Source organism: Neodiprion lecontei, chromosome 2, assembly GCF_021901455.1.
Source record: "Neodiprion lecontei isolate iyNeoLeco1 chromosome 2, iyNeoLeco1.1, whole genome shotgun sequence".
NCBI classification, from domain to species: domain Eukaryota; kingdom Metazoa; phylum Arthropoda; class Insecta; order Hymenoptera; family Diprionidae; genus Neodiprion; species Neodiprion lecontei.
The window spans coordinates 41,163,578-41,184,950 of record NC_060261.1 but is presented as its reverse complement, the minus strand read 5'-3'; the positions used below and the strand labels follow the sequence as shown (position 1 = coordinate 41,184,950).

Genomic DNA, 21,373 nt, shown 5'->3' with positions numbered 1-21,373 from the left:
CCTGTCGCTCTCGGAGAGAGAGGTGTGTGTGTGTGTGAGAGAGAGAGAGAGAGAGAGAGAGAGAGAGAGAGAGAGAGAGAGAGAGAGAGAGAGAGAGAGAGAGAGAGACGGAAAATCTCCACCGTACCGCGTTCTATCTATATTCATAAACGCTCTTTTCCTCCCGCCGCTCCATCACCCTTCCTCTCTCTCTCTCTCCGCGTCTCTTTCCATCTGTTTGCATCTCTTTTCTCCATGAGGACGTCGCGTCGGCTGCAGCGGCAGCATCGTCGTCACCGTGTGTTGTGCAGCCAGCAACGACGAGCCGTGTGTGAGGCCGATGGCCTGCAGCAGGCAAGCCTATAGGAAGATCGTCAGAGCTAGTGCAGCAGGCAATTAGTCGCAACCCCGTTAAGCCCGGTCTAATCGCCACAGAGCATCGGAACGGTGACGCTGATCGATTCAACATCTATTCTCATTTGCAGTAATCTACCCTACCACCCCCCCCCCCCCCCCCCCTCCGCTGTTAGGATAATCACTTTTGCCAGGTGACTATATTTATTGAGCGATAAATATGGCGCGTTTTTCATTTCGTTACCACTCTCGGATTCTGTATTATTTACACGCTATTTATACACGTCTATGAGATGCGTTCAACTGGTGAAAGGAAATTTTCAGTATTCAATGGAAACAGGTTGGTATAATTAATTACACCGTTGAAAGATATTATACGCTGCGGTAAATGATCCTCGCCATGATATGTAACATAGCCAAAATAAAATCGTTCATTATTATAACGACATTGTTCACATAATTCTGTAACGACATTTTGATTGAAATACTTACGTTTTGGAAAAATTTTACTTTCCATCACGCGGTACAACAATTTCAACCCAAATTATCGTCACTAAGAAAATTTGTTATTACAGTTATGACTGTAATATATCTTATATATATATATATATAAGAATCGTTACGCGATCAGTCAGTGAAGATTTATTCGTGTCTTGAAGCGGAAATCAGGCATCAATTACGCGATGGAGAGCGTCGCGATATAGAAATGGTGTCTCTTCGTCGAATAAATGTCACGTACAGTGATGGTCGTTACAATGTCTTCCCAATGGCTCGCAATTTTTTTTTTTTTTTTTTTTTGGCAATCAAAACCGAGACGAGTTTTCTTTCTAAGAAAATTTTTTGTGCCAATATGATTGTAGCGACGCAAGTGAAACGGAGAAGAAACAAACGATACGTTGATCGCAGACACGTACAATTTCTATACAAAGAAAATTCGTTTCAGTTTTTATTCCATAAAAAAAAAGAAGAGAAAAAAAATATTGACCCACTGAGAAGCGATTAATGAACATTCCTCTATATATATATATATATATGGATATGGATATGGATATATACGTATATCCAAAACACAAGGTACGCATCGTCGCACACACACACACACACGGGTATATTTCCGCACGCCCAATCTCGTCGCACTCCGTCATGCTCACGAGCGATATAATTCCTCCAGCGAACCGTGTGAGTCAGGTACCTATACTTCACATGACACCATACACGAACGTGCCTATATCGTCGAGGCCTATCCATATACCTATAGGGTGAAAATAAACTGCATTTTATGCAGTGCTAAAAGGCATTATGCGGCCATATATAATATATACTATACTTCCAACCGCCCGCACCTCTCGAACAGCAGCAGCAGCAGCTTCGCCGCGACTAACAGTAATTGCCGTTGCTTGGTGCATGGTGCATGGTGCATCCATGGGTTGCGGTATATACACCTACCCAGGTACTTACGTAGGATCATGTGCCTGTACCCAACGTATACGTGTGTAAATACTTACAAAAATTGAATGCAACAAGTGTTGCGTTGGTACCTTGCGTACCTACAGGACCTACCCACTGCGGGAGGAGAATTCTTGCGCATAAATACGTACGTATATGTTGGGCACGAATCCTCGAGTCTGGCCTGCCAAGCTGCACCGTGTGCATCGTTCGCGATGCATGCGTGCAAGCGTGCACGGGATGAAGGGAGAAGAAGGCGAAGGCGACAAGATTGTCTTCCGACGACGATGTTGTCAAGACGGATTTAACACCTGTCGGACGTCTGCGGAGGCCGGGATTGAGACCTCGCTCGACCTCCTGACCCCCACCCAACCAGAGACTCGTATATGTATATTGTTAGAGGTGCGGTACCGAGGTGCATTATACCCGGCATAATGCACATGCATACGTGTACCTCGAGTACTTCTTAGCATAAATCATGCGGTAATAGCGAGGATCTGGAGGATCTGGGACAAAGATTAAAAGTTTAAACCGTAACGTGAAGTATGATGGAGATGAAATAATCAAGTGTCGTATACTCACATTACGTATAAATATACAAAATTTCATGAAACAATAATGAACGTTTGGTACAGACAAGAATTCACAGTGAAATGCACGGCATGTTTAAATTCTTATATGGAGATTGGTTTTGATCGTTAGTATATTGACAATGGTACGTCGTATCTACTGTCGAATTAGTTTACTGTAAATACGCGTATCAACGTTGAAAAAAAAAAATAAAAAGAAGCCAAGAACGACAACTTGCTTGTCCCGAGTGTACGATTCGCTATTAATTTTAAATATTTCATAATATCGAAAAAATGTCTAACAAAATTCGCCGTAACTAAAGTCCAGGGCAAACGTCAAATTATAGGATTTAAAAAATCGTTACAATCCTATGAAATTTTTAAACATGCGATCGCCTTCCGACGTACGATAATCTTCCCTGACAATTTATAACGCCGTTTCACAAAATTATTGAGATGATGATGGAATTTGCAACTGCAGTACGTCCCGATATTTGCATAAGAATATACTTTGCATATGACTATATATTACACAAACAAAATGCAAATTTAACTAAAACGGACGTCTCACGACACCGCTGCACAAGTCAAAGCAGCCAACGAAGCCGAAGAATGTTACGTGAATTGGAAAAGAGGAAAAGAGGAAAAGTGCAGCGGGCGAATCGAGATGAGAAACACGCGGTCGACCCAGTTTTTTTTCACCCCCCACCCTTCGTTCTCACCGGTTTTACAGAGAGAAAGAAGAAGAGGAAGAAAAAGGAGAAGAAGAAGAAGAAGAAGAAGAAGAAGAAGAAGAAGAAGAAGGCTGTGGCGGCTTGGTCATTGTCGACGGGTCGTCCGACGGTGTTATTCTGGGCCTCGATCGTCTATATTTAGATGGGACCACCTTGAGAGCCACAAGAAGCTGCAGACGGAGGACCCTGTAGCCCTGGCCGACGCGATGCGATGGGTTGTGCAACGACTTATTGTTTGAAATTCTAGCGACACAATACGACGTCGACCATTCGTTCATCCGTTCATCCGACGATCACCGCGGCACGGAATCGATATACGAGTACATACCTCTACATGCTGAACAGTGATCGGCAGGGCCCGGATAAATACATTTATCAAAAAATTGCAAAATATGTACATGTAATATACATGTGAAAAACTAAAATATGGGAAATGGAAACTGCATTTTTTCGATCCAAACACCCATACTTTATGTAGAAAAATCAGATAAGGATTGAAAATGATTCGATTAAAAAATATGTATTTACATGTATAATATTAATCCGGTCCTTGGTGATCGCGAATCAACCGTAAAGATCACGTAAGGACAACGTGTGATCGGTAACGTTAAATACGTATGTTCATATAAATGATCGATCGAACGGTGTAACGGGTTTTTTATAGAGCTATTTTTAGACCCGGTGTATGAAAAATTTCAATACACGCGTGACGTGAATATGTATATACGCGGACAGTGCAGCAGTTGGGGACAAGGTGAATGAATGGTAATTAACGTTTTGTAATTCGAGGTTGACAGCTCGCGGGTATAAGCAATACAGCACCGTGCTTATGCCAATTCTCGTAATAATCGCGGCAGCCATAACTCTGGAATTCCCTTACCGGCCACTAATTGCAAGTTTTACGCTTTAACGATGACTCGGTAATTTCTCACTTGCGGAACTGATTTATCGTCGAATTAAACAATGTTCTTCGATATTGATGTACGGTAATGTTCATTAACGGCTCCCCCTTTTCGGATAACTTGTTTCCGGTCCGAAACAAAATCCGAGTTCGATTCTGTACGAATTATGTGACACTGACCGGTGACGCAGCCGACGAGACGTGGGAGAATGAAAATCATTGTCACATAACTCGTGTAGAATCGAACTCGAATTTTGTTTCGGACCGGAAACAAGTTAGCCGGAAAAGTAAGGAATTAATGAACATTAAATTACCGTAAAATAAGTGGTATTCCGGATGTTTACGATCATTCGACGAAACCAGAAAGACTTTGAGCCAGGGTATAAGTATTATAAGTTGCTGATTTAGTTAATCAAAATTGAAATTACCACGAGAATGACGATTTTCTTTTTCATTCTTTCACTTTCGACAATGACCGTAAATAAAATATCGAACAGCTTCTTCCAAAAATTCAATTTCTTACGCAGAGAAAATGTAACACATTTTTTCGTATGATTATATAAATTTTCTCTTTACAGCGCGGTTGTGGCTGGAATATTTACACGTAAGATTTTCTTCCAAGATTTTTCAGCAACCCCACGCACATATAATATGCTTACGCAATGTGTGAATAGTCCCTTATGGCACGTCGTTGATATATTTAGACTTATTTTCCATATGCGTATGAGGTACGAAGCGACGTGCAGCGCAAGAAAAACATGAACATATTTTGAAGAAAAATATCACGTTCTTCGGAGCTATTACATATTATATTTTAAGTCTGCGTGATTTTGTTCCAACGAAAATTCATTTGATGATAAAGAAAAGAGACAATTGTTATGATAAATTGTCTCGATAAACGGCGGGGGAAATTTTTACGAATACAAATACCTCGGACAGATATTTCAACTTGAAATATATAAATTGTTAAATTCATTTTGCCGAAAAATTGTCAAATTTTCGACATTTTCACGCAGTAACCGTGAATTACTGTACGAGTTTTACAATTAGAAAGCTTTGACTCTTCGTTCGCTGTATCGACGTATCTTCATTGTTAAAAATATATCTCGAAAAATTTTCGCGGCGAATATAAACTACAACATGCTCGAGTGAAATCTCTCGTGTACGTAGGTATATATTTTCCTGTAGCCATGTGTCTTTTCAACTTAATCAACAGCCAATACTTCGGCATTAAACCTTGGTAAAAACTCTGAATCGATATCGAAATACGACTCAATTACGGAATGAAAAATCATTGGAACGACAGTACAACAGATGAATAGAAAAAACTTTAGTCTACGATAATTGAGCATGGATCATAACTCCTGAGAAAAACGTTATTTTTTCCATAACAAGTTTGACGTTCGTAACGTTACGAATGTATCGACGATGTAATCGTAGAAGAAGAACAAAAAATCATTATTATCCGACATTTGTGTGTTTGTCTGAATTTCACTAAAACGTGATAGAGCAGAATATAAACTCATACACGTATTTCACAAACCACAAATCTTTCAAAGCGTTTCCGAGATAGCAGAATAGTGATTTTTCGTACAGTCTTACGTTACGTTACAACGCAGCTTACTTCAACCTCGTTATCTTCAGACTAACATAACGTGTATCATAATATTACTCGTACCGCGCCTCTACGTGTGGATCAAAACTTGAGTACCTACACAAGTACCATGCGTATAACGAGAAAAAAAATAAAATAAAAAAATTGAATCTGTGATACATATGGAAGGAAGCAAAACAACGCGTTTTCTGAGATACGTAGGTGTGTGTGACGATATAATAACCAGTCGTCGTTCGGTTTACAGTCGAAGCGGTTGGTTACATTACGATCAACTCTGAGAGCTTGCGAAGAGATGAGAAGTAGGAGGTGGAGGAGGTCGCAGGAGGGAAGGGGTAATACGTACTTAGGAACGCACACTCGGTACCGAGTCGACACACACGTTGGACACAAGCAAACGTATTTCACGTCCCGTTTATACACGGGCGCGTGTTCGACACGCAGAAGCGGCATGTTGTGTATACGGCAGCGCACACGGGCGGCAAAGGCATGCTGCTTTCGTTTATTCATAAATCAACAGATTCTATTTATAGAAATATCAGACAAATAGCGATAGTCTCACCGCGGTTGTAATGTATATCCTTGAATGGCGAAACACGAAATAGAATAACTTGTACGCGTTAAGTGGCGTTGCGGAACTTTACGTATAATGCAACTTATTATACAACCGGTATAGTTACAACCGTAATACATTGTTGACTAGCTTACACGGAAGAAACCTATCGCTGTGAGGGCGACTGATTGATTGATCGAACGACAAATTTCAAACGAATTAAAACTTTATTTTCGTATAGAGACCTCGCCGAGTCTCTCGGACTCGAGTTATTGCAGTCGCGAAGTATGCGAAAAATGCGCAACTGCTGCATCAAGTTTCGCATATATGTACACGTACGTGTACATATGTAATAAAACGTCAGATTTCATAATTGGCCTGCCGAGTTTAGCGCCGCGATTCTATAACTGCAAGCGGTTGATTGCGGTTTAGTTGTCGTCGACTCGAGGAGCGGCACTACTCTAATTAATTCAATACACAGCTCTTCGTATTAATCGCGTCGTTACGGTCGGATCGCGCATTCCTTTGTTTAAATAAACAAGCTCGCGTTGCGGGCAACGATAAAATTTGTAGTACGTATACCTATGTATACCGAGTGCAGTTGATGCAGCCTTTAATTATAATCTACATCGCGGAGCTGAGGCGGCGTGCAGAAATTAATAGCTGCGTCAAGAAAAAATGCGGCGGGTATGCGACGAATTATCCAGTTTTCAAATGGCGGCTAGTAATGCGCTTAAGAAATAAAAAACAAAAAAAAAAAACATCGCACGTAATCCATCAAAACTGAACGTTGCTCGTACTGCATTCCTTGCTACAGGGGCGTTTCGTAAATCGCATTCGAGGCTGAATTCGGTGCCGGCTAATGTTGGCGTAAATTACTGAAAGTGCTGCGAAGCAAGGCAAGGCAATTTGTAAATACGTTCAAGATCACGCACCTTTTTTTTTTTATTCGTTTCTTTCTTTTCAACCTTAATTTTTTCCCTCGATCTATTAATGTTATAACTCTTCTTCTATTCGTGTCTCTTCACATAATTTATGCAATTATATCGTTGAATGAAAAATTTCAAAAAATTCCATCAGGTCCGTCAGACCTATGGCGAAAAATAATTGACACGTAATCACGGATGCCGTGTAAGCCGTAGTGTATATTATAAAGGTAAATACGCACAATTTTGATTTTACCTTACTTCGGAGAAACGAAAATTTCTCCCCTTCCCGTACTTTTCTCACAAAATATCTGCATCTTTTCTACTCTGCGTCTCCATCTCGTCACGTATATGCAACAATAATTGTAACGTATATATCAAAGTGGAAAAGATCGTGACAGGCGAATTTTTATCGAGCAAATCGAGAAGATAGGTGTGACGGAAAGTTTTCTTCCTTTATATTCATCAAAATACACTTTCAAAGGCGAGAGAAAATATTAAAAAAATTTCGTTGGGTTACGGTATAACAGATTCGAATTGAAAAATTTTCCGAGAACTGTACTCGAGATGGTCAAATGATAAGTTACAAAGCTCAGTGGCCAAAAGGTGTCAACAATTACCAAATCAACGACCTAGATATTGCCGAAAATAGAAAGGAAAAAAAGAAAAATGACAACTGAACAATGTTGCGAATGAATGTATAAGGAAAAAAAAAAAAGCTTGACCCGAGCATTGTCCTAAATAGTGTAAAAACTACTCTTCATTCTACAGTGTCGTTTCAATCCTCGTTACCTGTATAAATATAACCCACAAATTGCAGTTATAAACGTTCGCTCCTTCGGTCTGTGAATACAAAAAAATAAGAAATGTCTTCAAAGGAAAATGTGTATAATACATATGTACGTTGCTGGGTGTTCGGAATTCGATAGACGGGAGATACCGCTATAGCTGTACAAAAATAATCAACAATCGTACTTGAATCGCTCTGTACAACTGAGGCATATGCATAAATACGTGAATTCCACATGTTCGCACGCGTTGCACAGCAGCTTATACACGCGGACGGAAAAAAACATGCAGACAAAGGGGGCATACATACAGTCGGTCGATCTCGTTGCAGGCGTCGTCGCCCCGCGTCTTCTATATATAGACGACAAGGCGTGTGCATAAGTGCAGAGTATATTTATATACCCGTGTGTACCTTATGCATATTCCGTGTTTTACACCATGCACGCTAATGAAACCGAGCCCGTAAAAAAGGGCCTCCTATCCTACACCTACGCCGTTTCGTAACACTTGACTTTTTATTAGATCTAATTATAAGACTCGCTTGGTACGCGAGGTGTCAAATTTTTAAATCTTCGTTCTAATTACGGATCACTGTGTCTCTGATCCAACCGAGTCACCGAAATATTAAACTATAAATATAACGTACGTAACAAGAAACTGTGTACGCCGCAATTTCGTAATCATTTTTTTTTTAATTTTTTAATTTCTCGGTTAGGCGTACAACGTACAGCCTGACGCTGTCTCACAGTGACAAAAAGTATAATTATCAACGAGAAAGACGTAGAGTTAACAAGAATCACCAATGTAGACAGACATCGTTTGCAAGATGACAACGATCGCTTAAACTTGAACCGATTTATGCCTGATTGCCGTGATGTATCGAGTCGCTAATTCACGGACACCCGGTGCATACACGATCACAGATTTAAGGCTCTCCCGAGACGTGCTGCAAGCGATGCAGCGATGCTGTACGGTGGGAGTGGGGGACGTAGATCGGTGCACATGGTCCACAGGGTGGTCACAAAAAACGGTGATCCCGACGTTTCGGACTCTCTGGAAATTTTCCACAATCAGAAACCCAACTCCATTACCGATCGTTTCGCCTCGAAGATCGAGACGAAATTCTCTACAATGTAAGTGTAACGCGAATTGTAAAAATCTTTCGCAGGTGGGCAACGTAATTGCGTTGGCATGACGTTGCGTTTCCCTGATTTATACTTGTGAAATTTCCATTCGAGGCCACCTTTCGATGCAGGAACTCGGTTTGACGTCACGCCGACTTGATTCGAGTGCGAAAACTGAAAGATCCTCTCTTAGCAGCAGCCCAGCATCCGGTTCAAGTACCAAAAAGTTGGGCTCCTCGAGGGCTCCGGAGTCTCGTGTCGAGTATATATATACATATACATGCAGCGGTCGAGTTTAACATATATAGCTACACACACACACAGAAATACACAAGTCGGGTCGTTCGTTCGTTCGTTCGTTCGGTCGGTTGGCGAGCAATCGTGGAGTCGTGGTCTAAATATAGGCGCGATAAACACGGGCAGTTAGTGTATAAGCCGTATATACTATAGTGCCAGTAGAGCTCTCGGCGTATCCTTGAACGCTTAAATAACGAGGAGGAGGCAGCAGGCAGGCTGGAAGATCGAGTGACTCTGCTCTTCGTCGATCAACGTCGAGGACGAGGACGAGGAAGGCGGAGGCCGTGAACGTGACAATCGCGACCTCCTGCCGAAACACCCCGCGGCTATCGGTTTAGGTTTAGGTGATGCCTGAGAAACGAGTCGAGTCGTTCAACAGGTTGCGTAACCCTGAAACACACCGACTTCAAGACTCCGGTATCCGTCTTTGTGCGGTGTAGCGATGTGTGCGGAATATGACTTTTCGAAACTGGAACCGTGATTTTGCTCGAAACGTTTGTCCGATGGTACTCGCGAATTATTACATCGATCTTGGCTGAGGAACGCGATCGGTCGACGGCAAAGTTCGTCTCGCTACCGACAGGTGGCGGTGGCGCAGCTTTCACCCACAGTCAAAGCAACGTGTGGGATGAAAAGGCGCGTTTAGCGATCAGCAATGCTTGACGTCGCGGTGGGATCAAGTTTTCAATAATGATCACGCAGCTCCGTCCGAGTACGCGGAAATAAATTTGTCGTTAAAGAAACCGTTGAAACCGTTGATGAGAAATCGTTGCAGAACCGAGTCACCGGATACGTCGATCCGATTACATAAATCAATTACCGTCGTATCGTCGACTCGGCCAAACGGTTTCGCAGTCTTCGTTGAATCTGTAGTATGCAAAATGACTACGTTCCTCCATTTTGGACAGCCGTCAAATGAGGTACAATGTTGTCACTGTGATAGACGTTGATGAGGATCTTTTTTTTTTTTTCTTTTTTTTTTTGGTAAAAACGCAGAACATCTTCACGGTTCCACCATATCCACCGTAGGAACAAGAAGAAGCGGAATTCGTGCAAATGATGATGAGCCGATGCTGTGCACGGAGGTTAATTTGAGAAGCAGAAAGAAAGAAAAGGGAGCAGGAGATACCGGAGAAGAGACGGTGAAAATTAGAAATCCGGTTTGGTACGTCTCTCGAAGCGACGTCATCCGAGTATGTATAGTTATAAAGTTCTCGGAATGTTATCTGAGGACGAAACGATAAAAGCAACGTCCTCTACGTTTAATACAACGCGCCCCCCCCCCCCATTTCGCTGTCGCAAATTAAGGAAAGAAGCCGCGAAGTTAGTTTTTCCTCCTTCCTTTGTTCCCCTGCATCGTTGCATCCCCTTTACCTCCATCCAATTCGCTTCCAATCGACTCTTCATCGCAACCTTTCTTTTTCCTCTCCGCTCTTGATCCTCATCCTCGATTTAAATACTAGATGGATGGAGAACGAATTGGTGAGTATGTGTAAATTGGTGATATACATATACAAAATGTACTTAGAACCTGACTTTAAGTTGACACTGCGCGAACCAACAAATTGATACGACGATGGCGGTGGTGCCGGTCCTCATTTGCTCACACGCACTCAAATTATCTTCTCGATTATACCGAATGAAGTTACACGCTGCACACTCATCGGCCCTGTTCCCGTCCTTTTAATTTCAATTTCTTTACGAACAACTTTATGAATTTGACCCAAACTCTCTCTCTCTCTCTCTCTCTCTCTCTCTCTCTCTCTCTCTCTCACTCTGCCTTATACAACTTGAATCACCAACTGCCCGCATCACGTCGCCTTCTTCAAACGTCTGCAATCCCTCCCCCCAGTGACATCAAATTTCGAGTCGTATTCTCATCTTAAAATTAAACCCGTATGCGGCATACACATCAATCAGTTACCATTCTTCTTTTTTCTTTTTTCTACCTACTTATTACTGCATAATTGTCGCTCGAGACTGTCATAATTCGTGCACGGTAAATATCAATTCTCCAAACTTTTAGACTCCGGCATGGCGGACAGACGACGTGGTTCGACATTCACGCCGTCAAACAGCTCACGAAACTGCCTTGAACTGGTACATAATAACTTTTAGGACGGAACGATAATGACGTTTTTAGACCGGACCGGCTCCTCATTTCGCAAATTTAATTTTGGATAAGAACCACCTTTTCATAGAATAGTCTGAAAATACGCTGGGATACCGCAATCTTCTCGTGTGTAACTGCAGCAGCAGTGCACGAAGGTGCAGTCCAACCTTTGAACCGTTTGTCTCTTTTCTCCCTCTGTCCTTCCCCGGCACCCAAATATTTATTTAAATTTATTCGCACGTAAGTGCACTCATTTTCTTTTTCAAATCACGAATTTACATTCATACATGATGCATCCGGCCGCTGCAGTGCGCAGAAATACATCGACCGATCATCGCTGCAACGAGAGTGACGCGTTTGCTAGATTATAAGAGAAGGGGTGGTGGTACATAACAGTGCCATAACGGTTACACGAATGACGGACGATAAGTTAAAGATTGTGTTCCGAAAGTGGGATAGATTTCGTTCTTTTATTTTTTTTTCATCTTTCTTCTTTCCGTCCACCCGACGATTCGACGACTCCTAGTTACCAGTCGTATCTCGCGAAAACGAGAAGAGATCGGACGTTCGTGTATCACACAAGCACGGTATACTTTTCCGCGTAGATTGAGCCGTACGGAATATGCGAGTCGCAGAGGGAGAACGTGATTCGTGTAGGACATTAGGCTAACAAGCGATTTAGTTATAACGCAACTATTTTCGTCGTTGAAGACACGTATAACCACCAACACCTCGAGCAAACGGGAATGGAAGCTTTTTGTGACAAATTGTCCCCGACCTCGTCGTCCGCAAAATCACCAGTCATCATCATCCGTCCGCTTCTGCTGTTGCAGAGGCGTATAGGTGAGTATGGGCGTATGTGTGTACGAATGTATGGACAAAGCATCACGCGTGATGAAGACGCAACGCGTGATATGCCCGAAAATCGGGGCTTCGGTCCGCTTCTTCTCCTCATCTTGTATCTTTTCGCAGAAGACTGGCAACCGGAATCGGTATTTCTAGATCGTGTGTAGATCGGTGGTCCTCGCCCATAAATCTACCATCGATACGTTCCGGAACGGTTTCCTAACGCAATACGGATTCGCACACTCCATTGAATTCGTAATATTGCTGTGTATTCGCTACGTCGAATCGCCCGGGCAACTCGAGACCGACGTTAACCATTTTTTTCCCCCTTTAGCTATTGCGAGCCGTAAATTTTTCATTTTTTTACATAGTCGTGCACGACGAAGGAGGAAATTTTTCTAGATATTTGCTTACACTGAATTTACGGCACTATTGATCCAACTTTGATTTACGTAAACTTGACGACGTGTTTCGAGCACGATACTTCGTATTTTTCTTGAGAAATATTGTCGGATTTTGTTTTTTGGATTTAAACTTGATAAGAAAATTTAAACCCAAAACACATTTCGTTAAAATTAAATATCTCGAAAATATGATGTCACCAAAACGTGAAACACAATTTTTTACAAACATTAACAGTCACGTATATAAACGATTGGATGCTAAATTTTTGGGAAATATTTTTCGTCAATTTTTTACACGAAATATCGCGATATGTATATATAAACAAAGTGATTAACATTTTTACGGTGAATCTGTTTATTTGACTACAATTGGTTTTTTTCCGAGAGGGAATTTGCGTTACACGAACGAAATGGAAAACAGTGTAGCATGTTGTAAAACATACGTATATAAAAGCAAGACTGCACACAATTTTTTCGTCACGTACAACGTATAACTATATGTAGAAAAACGTCATCTTCGTAAATTTTGTTTTCCTCGAAATTTCTATATTTAAACAAGTTGTGTGCAAGGTAGTTTGTACTCAAAGATACGCTCGTATAATATTATGTTCTCTTTATCACAAAAGTCTAGACTTCCCCGAGAGTTTCTTTCCCCCTCCATTTCTCTCTTCTAGTTTCATCTCTCTCCTTCCTTTCACGCTGCGGAGTATAAATCCCTACCGGAAGTGAGCAAGTCATTTCAACCGTACAAAACGAGCGACGCAAATACGTTGCGGCAAACATGTGTATTTAATCCATCGCCGAGATTGTCACGTCACGGATAATTTTTGCAAATGAAATTGCGACACTCGAGTAAAATATCGGTGCGTACGGCGGGCAGAGTTGTAACGTTTTACCCTGCAGAGCTCAAAGATGCAGTCTCTCCGAATTGCAAGTCTGCAGTTCTATTATTAAACATGCAAACTCCTTTCTTTCGTTCGGTAGCAAATATGCAGCAAGTGTTAAAAGTATGATCTGAGAAAAAAAAAAAAAAAAATAAGAATAAAAAAAAACGGAATCAAATTTAAACACATCAGGCTAACGAAAACTGTAATATGTGAACTTTACGGCGTATCTCAACTTATTTATTTATTTTTTCACCGCTAGTTTTGATCTTCGGCACCGTAGAGAACATTATACAATTTTCTTATGCGTCTGATGACAACGTGTTTTTTTTTTTTTTTTTTTTAGGTATGTATACATTATGTGCGCAAAACCAATTTGTATTCCGAGCAAAACTTTCTTTTTTTTTTTTTTTTTACCGGGATGCAGATGATTAGAAAATAATACCCGACATCCCGCCGCCGCCTGTAAGCCGGTTTCATCACAATATTTCATCATCCGAGCTTTACGTGACTTGAAAAAATTCCAAAACGTTATGTACATTTCTGCGTACAATGTGTATTAATAGGAACAGTTTATTTTCATCTACGTCGTACATATATATACGGTACACGATGAGACATTTTTCTTTAACTTGTCGGCGCTTGATTGACGGGACAAAATACTTATTTACTTGCGATAATCAGACTGTAGCTATATACCTATAACAAGAACTAGCTTCAAATTAAAATCACCTCGACGTACTTGCAACTTGTATAGATAAACAAGATATCTGAGCGATGAGACGGACAATATTTCATCACTTGAGAAAATTTGTCTAATCCCGATATTCGGAATCTCTTGTGCATTGAGAGTACAAGATATCAAGTTTCTATGTTCGGCGCATTAGAAGAACCTGACGAAACGAGATCCGGCGAAATCTTTGCGTCAAGCTTAATAATCGCGCGTGATTATAATTGCACCGCAGGCATTGCGGGGTAAATAAAATCGTTAGAAACCGCGTTTCGAAGCAAGCACGAGGCTCGGCGTGGCTTTCCGCGATCTGGAAGGAAGGATCGGGCCCGGCGAGCATCTGGCCGTCCGTAAGGCCCTGCCAGCCAGGCAGGCGGGCAGACCACGCCAGGGGACCAGGAGGGACCGACCGGACCAGGTAAGTGCCCGCTGCGTGGGGCATCACAGCCAACACACAGCAAGCCTGGCTATAAATAGCCATCCCCGAAGGTCAGGAGAATCAGCAATTTTAATGCAAATGCCTTGTCGATAAAATAATATTGTTCCATTCTCATATTTCAGGTATCGCGCGTGTGTGCGTTGTGGCCAAAGTTGCGCTGCCAAGGTGAGGTGTAGGTACTTACCTACCTTAGCAATTTCGCTTCGAGGTTCGTCAGGATTATAAAAACCAGCTGCTTTCTTATCGCGGGAATCGCGTTCGTCGATTTTTCCATCGAGATACGTATCGCCTGTCGGCGATTGTGATTCTCGGTCGAAGGAAGAATCGTCGGCACTTGCTTTCTCGCAGCCATATACCCGACATGCGTTTTCAAAATTTGAACGGTTTTCAATGCGTTTCTTTTTTTTTTCTTTTTCTTTTTTTTTTTCTTCAAACATTTCATCCGAATTCGGGAGAAATTTGTAACAAGGTTTTGAAAACATCTCAACATCTCACGATATATACGCTCACAAAAGTTTCCAGGTTTCTCCACGTACCTACCTACCGTAAAGAAATTCCGCTGTAAATACCAAGGTAGTCGCAGGCTGTGCATCCGACTAATTACACGATGATAGGTAGCGTGGTATTTCCGGCTTTCCCGAACGGATAGAAGACAAAAAAAATCGCACAAATAATGATTCACGTTGCGTTTCTTGTCAATATCTAAAAATGCGCTCGTTTTCAGTGCAACACCGAGTACATCTAACATTATTTTCGAACTTACGTCCGTGTGCTGAATAAATATTGTCGATTGAATTCCCTTATTAAACACAGAGTAGAAATATGTATGGAAATTTTTTAATCATTATTTGATTGATCGCCGAGCTTTCCGTGCTGTCGTACTGCCGTCTGCAGCTGTCAACGGTTCATTGACGGGGGCCGACTGTCGTGATCGAGGCAGTTGGCAGTCGAGAGAAAGAGAGAGAGAGAGCGAAAGAAAGAGAGAACCGCGCGATAACTGCAGCGATACCTCATACGCGAAGCTTTTATTATACCACATGCTCGTGCATTGTGTTTGCGGATACCATAACGCGTGTACCGAGTGTTTGCTAATAACTGAACGGCAGAAGCCGTATCGTCGTCATCGTCGTCGTCGTCATCGTCCATCCGCCGCAGGCAATTGACCGCTGTGTTTTAAACAATTGCAGTCTTACACTACCAACGATTCGTGATACCGATTACGCACGGTGTTTGTTGAAAAAATTCCGCGAGTATAATTACAACGAACAACCGCGATCTTTCCTGGTTGGTGAAAAAATTTCAAAGGCATGAAAATCGGCGACGATTTATCACGCACACCGGTACGATGATATTCTTGCACATTTTATTTATTCTCGGTTATCGGAGGGAATTTTTTTATTTTTGTTTTTTTTTTTTTAAATCGCTACATTCGAACATTTTTCAAACTATTTTATGTTCAAACGGCTGTCTGTTGATTCTTCTCGATTTTTCCAACGACGAAAAATGTATTTATCACACGAGTCCAAGAATTTGACAGCTACTTTACTTGACTTGACTCACCGAATACTAGGGATATTTATTTATTTATTTATTTATTTTTTTTTTTTTTTAAAGAAGGATTAAATCTTCGAGTTTGAGATAGGGGTGAGTGAGAAGACAGAAAAAACCGTCGAGCTGAGATGAGAAAAAAAAAAGGGAATAACGAATAATAACCTAAAACGAAAAGCATGGCGACGAGAAAAGATTGTTTTTTTTTTTAATTAGCGCGAAAAAGTTCACCTTGAGAGGATTTTACTACTTTTCATTAATGAACTATACCACTTGCACGGTGGCCAAGACAAGAATCCGTTTATTACTATTGTCATTATTATTATTAGTATTAGTATTATTATTATTATTATTATTATTATTATTATTATTATCAATCTGCATCGATACGGAGAGCAAGATTATGATATTTGGACAGATGTGATAGGTAAACGTTTTAAGCTATACAAATCGCGCGATAAATCACTCAGAGGTTATATTTTCGTTGAATGAATCGTCGCATTTATACGTTACATCGCAGCCTGGAGTGAAAAAAAAAAAAAAAAAAGTATCCGACAAGAAAAAAAGAAGAGGAGAAAAAAATTTGGCATCTTCAGTTTTTCTTTCTCGTGTATTATAACTATGAAGGTTTGTACGTGAAAAGATAATAATAATTCACTCACACGTGACGGATGTTGCTTGGATGAAAAAAAAAAAAAATGGTTTGTTTTTTCAATTGTTGTTTCTTCACTCCGGGCATCAATAATTAATTAATTACACAAACGCCTAACACGCTACACTTACGTCGTTCGATTTTTTCAATCGTATATGTAATGTGAGGTACAGTTTTTTTTTTTACATTTAAATATCTCCCGTGATTCTGAGCATTTTATGCGACTGATCGCTCGCTTTAAAGTGCACTTATTCAGCGCGAGACGGCGTGGTTTTGAAACAGGTAAAGACAAACTAAAAGTAGCAGGATACGAAAATAGAAGAAAATGTTTAAACGACCTGTAACAAAAATCCTTCGACTTGAAAATAAAATGGAAAAAAAAAGTACAATAAAAATGAGCTGTTGTAACGAAGCAAGAGTGCGTGGGCGGACGGAGGCGATTGATTCCCCGACATCTCGATCCGCGGACGTTTTTGTCCCCGGGACATGCCGGGATAATTACGTATCAGGAATTCCACCAGTTTGCGAGGTCCGCAGGAGCACCGCGTGGACCTCGCACCTTGTAATATCGTATGATTTCTGACTACGGATTAGACGCAGATAATCAACGCTCGAAATTCGGCGTTGCGGAAAATCCATGGCGAAGGGATATTTGATGAAATTACATAGTATAATGCAATTAGGAGTAAAAATATTAACAATAATAATAGCGTCAAAATCAGTTACAGAGATAAAAGGGTAACAAAAATGTATACTTATAACGATGGATGTGAAATGCACCGAGTCGAGTACATTTTTGAAGAAATTTCTCCCAAAAGAGGGAGAAAAGAATAGAAAAATATGGAAAAGTGCCAAAGTGTTTTCCGTCGCGTGTTCAAGAATAATATCTGCGACAAACAATTTCACAAGTTGACGAAAATGTTGAGTATTGCACTTACGTAGCTTATCATCGGTATGTTCCGAGATTGGGCGACGATTGCCTCGACGTAACAGGATCCCTCCGGGCCAAAGAAGGCGACAACACCGTCGCAGATCATGTCGATCATCGCCCGAGTTGCGTCCACCGTGTCGCCGCGTGTGTCCTTCCATCGCATCACCAGCGTTACGTTCGGCAAAATATTATCATCCGAATTTATCTGAAATTTGAGGAAACGTTCGTTGCGTCATTTCGATGATTACTTGCAACCGATTCGTTATCGCGCGATTTTGCCGTAGGCACCTACTGAATTTAACATAAAATTTGAAATACGTCTGATCTACGTTGATTGCATTTTGATTTTTGATTATACATCGAAGAAAGAAATTGCTAAATCATTTCAGAACAATGATTAATTTGTTATTTTAATAATTACAATTAGTGCCCGTGTATGTAACGTATGATTATACGAGAGAATTTCAATCTCGACGAAGCAAGAATAAGGATTTCGAGTATACGCGTTGTTTCGAAACAAACTCTCAGAGTTGTGTGAAAAATGTAAAGGTATGTATTACATCTGTAATCGTATCGCAGCTTTGATATTGCAATTCGGTTGGTATGTTACAATAACGGCTTGAATGCGGCGGCTGTAATATAATATGACAATATTGTTAGGATTATTCATTGCTCGAGTAATACGCTAATTCAAAGAGAACGAGGAGGAAAAAAAGTGGAAGGAAAAAATGACTCGTCAAAGGACGCGCATTGTATGTATGGTAAATATATTGAGCACCTTTTTTATCAATGGAGTTGCGGTAGGAATTTTCATCGACGACCAAGCTGCGTATAATAAACGACTGCTGATTAAAAAATTTACCGCATCGCGTTCGATAGTGTCATTTAATTAAATTCTTCGCAGTTGCAGCGTGTTTAATTAAATGAAAGCAAAGTCGTGCGATTTCATCCGATTCCGATTCTGTTGAACAGGCAAAGCTGATGGGATGAATTACATTCAATGTAAAATACTCCTTGGTTTGATCATTTGTTAATGTTTTTGCAAATATCAGCTACCCGCAGAAAATCAAATAATACAGTCGCTTAAACTTTGTAATCGTCGTTGCAGAAGACAAGAGAGAAAATATACAAAAATAGAAAAGAACAAAAAAAGACGTTGTCCGATGAAAATTACGAGGCGTGTGTGTATTCCGAATATATTGGAAGAAGAATAATAGAAAGAAAAAAAAATTAAATTTTTAAATAAATAAAATCTATAACGACGAAATATTCCGTAAACTTTCTGTTTTTACGATATAATATTATTATACTACTGTCGACATATGAATACCTCCTCCAACTTCATGATCTTTACACAGCAGCTGGCACGGGAGTTGAAACTTGTGAAAACTTGGACGTTATATGAATTCTTTCATTTCCCGCTATTATTAAAAAAGCATCGCTGGTAATAAATATTCAAATCGAACCAAATGTACGCATTTAAAAATTAAGTTAACCTTAAACGATTCACGCGACAGTGATACGTGGTAGAGAGAAGGAATACAGAAATTTTTATTCGAAAGAAAGATATATGATACGTATGTGTCTGGCGTCGAAGCGTGATTAGATTGGCAAAAAAAAAATTAAAAAAAAAATCGCCGCCGCGTTTAGTTTTGCACAGTTGCGCGTAATCCCGAGAGGCGAATAATCGATTAGCGCGATGCTGAATATATAGGCTGTAGATTTTATCGCCGCCTTCCCAGTATGCATGACGATGTATGTAACGTACATTGCGAATCTGTATCCTCGTAAAATATTCCTGATTCAACGTATGATCGAAGCCAAAGAATCGGATACACGGCTGACCTCTCCGGCTCTCTGCGGACGTGAGGAGTGAAAAATTTGTATAACCACACCGCGAAAAGCAATTTACGCAGGTCCGAAATGTGGGCCTCAGCCTCAATGCCGGTGGAACTGTATGAAATAAAGACACATGTTTATGCCTAGAAATTTCGGATTCGGTACAGATATAAAGCCGAGATTTAAAAGGCCGCGGCTGTCGTCGCATGAATAAAATCAAACAAGACAAATAATGCCCGCCTGCTTAATAGGAATTTATCTTCTACGCGTGACGTGACTATTTATATACATATACATATATATATATATAAATATATAAATATATGTATCTACACACGTGTGTAATACGGTGAGTGACATGAATTTCGGAACAATATAAATTACAGGTATGTATATTGTTAAATATTTAAGTTGCACAGGGACGGAAAGAATAATAATACGCCTAGTTTCAGAGTCCGTGAGTCGTATGTCGGGAGAATGAATCTCGTTCATCTTCAAGACGCGCCAGACGTCTTGATATTGCGTACAAAACTCGCTTTACGTTAAAACTATTTTATGTATTCTAAGCAAAGCTTTTTATGTGACAGATTATTTAAACGTATAGCGGAAAGAATTTTATTCGAAAAGAAAAAATGTTTGCATCTTTGTTCGGTATATTAAAAAAACACACACACACAGCCACACACACAAGCGATCAAAATTGATCTCATTCATCGCAAACACACGCGGACGTCCATCCGGAATGGAAGTGATTCTCTAGATCTTGAAACGTCGAGATCTAGTTAAAACTCAACTTTCGACTTTCGGGGTGATTACACGGTAACTTCCTTCTTTTTTTTTCTCCAAAAACAGATAAGCGGGAAGTCGATTGAAAAGAAATTCGACCCTCTTCGTTGTTCCCCACGTTACACCGGCTCGTAAGCTGTTCAAATACCGTACAATTTTTGGCCGTCAAGGTATCCGCGGTTGTTCTATACCTATACCAACGTTGAAATTTCTATTTTCGAATTCATCAGCAACACCGAAAAGCCAACGCCAGCAGCAGCCTCCTCCACCTTCTCGTTCGCACGTTGATTAGAGAGTAAAATTTCAGCTCACAGCTTTATCGCTAACTAACTGACGATCGGCATCGATCAAAAAAGAAACTCTTGTAATAAAAATCGACTACAAGTCTGTAATTCGTTATATCTCATATAATATATAAATATACATATATTACAGAATAATGATGAATGCGAGTATGAAAATTTTTCGTATAATATATTATACGTATATAATAAATATTTATAACCGTCGTCGCGTGTCTGTGTGAAAATATTTTTAGACACGTACGCATGTATGCCAATACATTATTTGCTGCTGACGGGTTTGAGAAACGCGATGTTTTACGGGTTGCACTTGACCCGAAGAATCTGTTCGGATAATGTAATAGCACCGGATGAGACGATACGTACATAGCTCTGTTACATGTATACGGCATGCCTACGCGTATCTATTCTCGGCGGGCTTGGCGAATTCTCGACAAGAGGATCCTTCACTTTTTCGCGCAGTTTTCGCAGGATCAGCAGCCGCAGCAATTTTATACACGGAGTCTATATTTTATAGACACAAGTATGTTATACCTAGGCAAATTGTATCGAAAACGCGTTCGGTTCGACAAATTGTTTGTGAAATTTTATAGCCAATTATTATCCGACTGATTT

General features: G+C 40.5%; 1 protein-coding gene across 3 annotated transcripts in view; it reads right to left on the bottom strand.

The window, feature by feature from the left end:
• LOC107220391 (receptor-type guanylate cyclase Gyc76C) overlaps nucleotides 1-21,373 on the bottom strand; it is a 57,318-nt gene that overhangs the window by 10,006 nt on the left and 25,939 nt on the right. For all 3 annotated transcript variants that reach the window (XM_046730128.1, XM_015658963.2, XM_046730129.1), the window contains exon 5: nucleotides 17,839-18,036. In XM_046730128.1, the coding sequence (XP_046586084.1) occupies nucleotides 17,839-18,036 (198 nt within the window). The remainder of the gene's footprint in view (nucleotides 1-17,838; nucleotides 18,037-21,373) is intronic.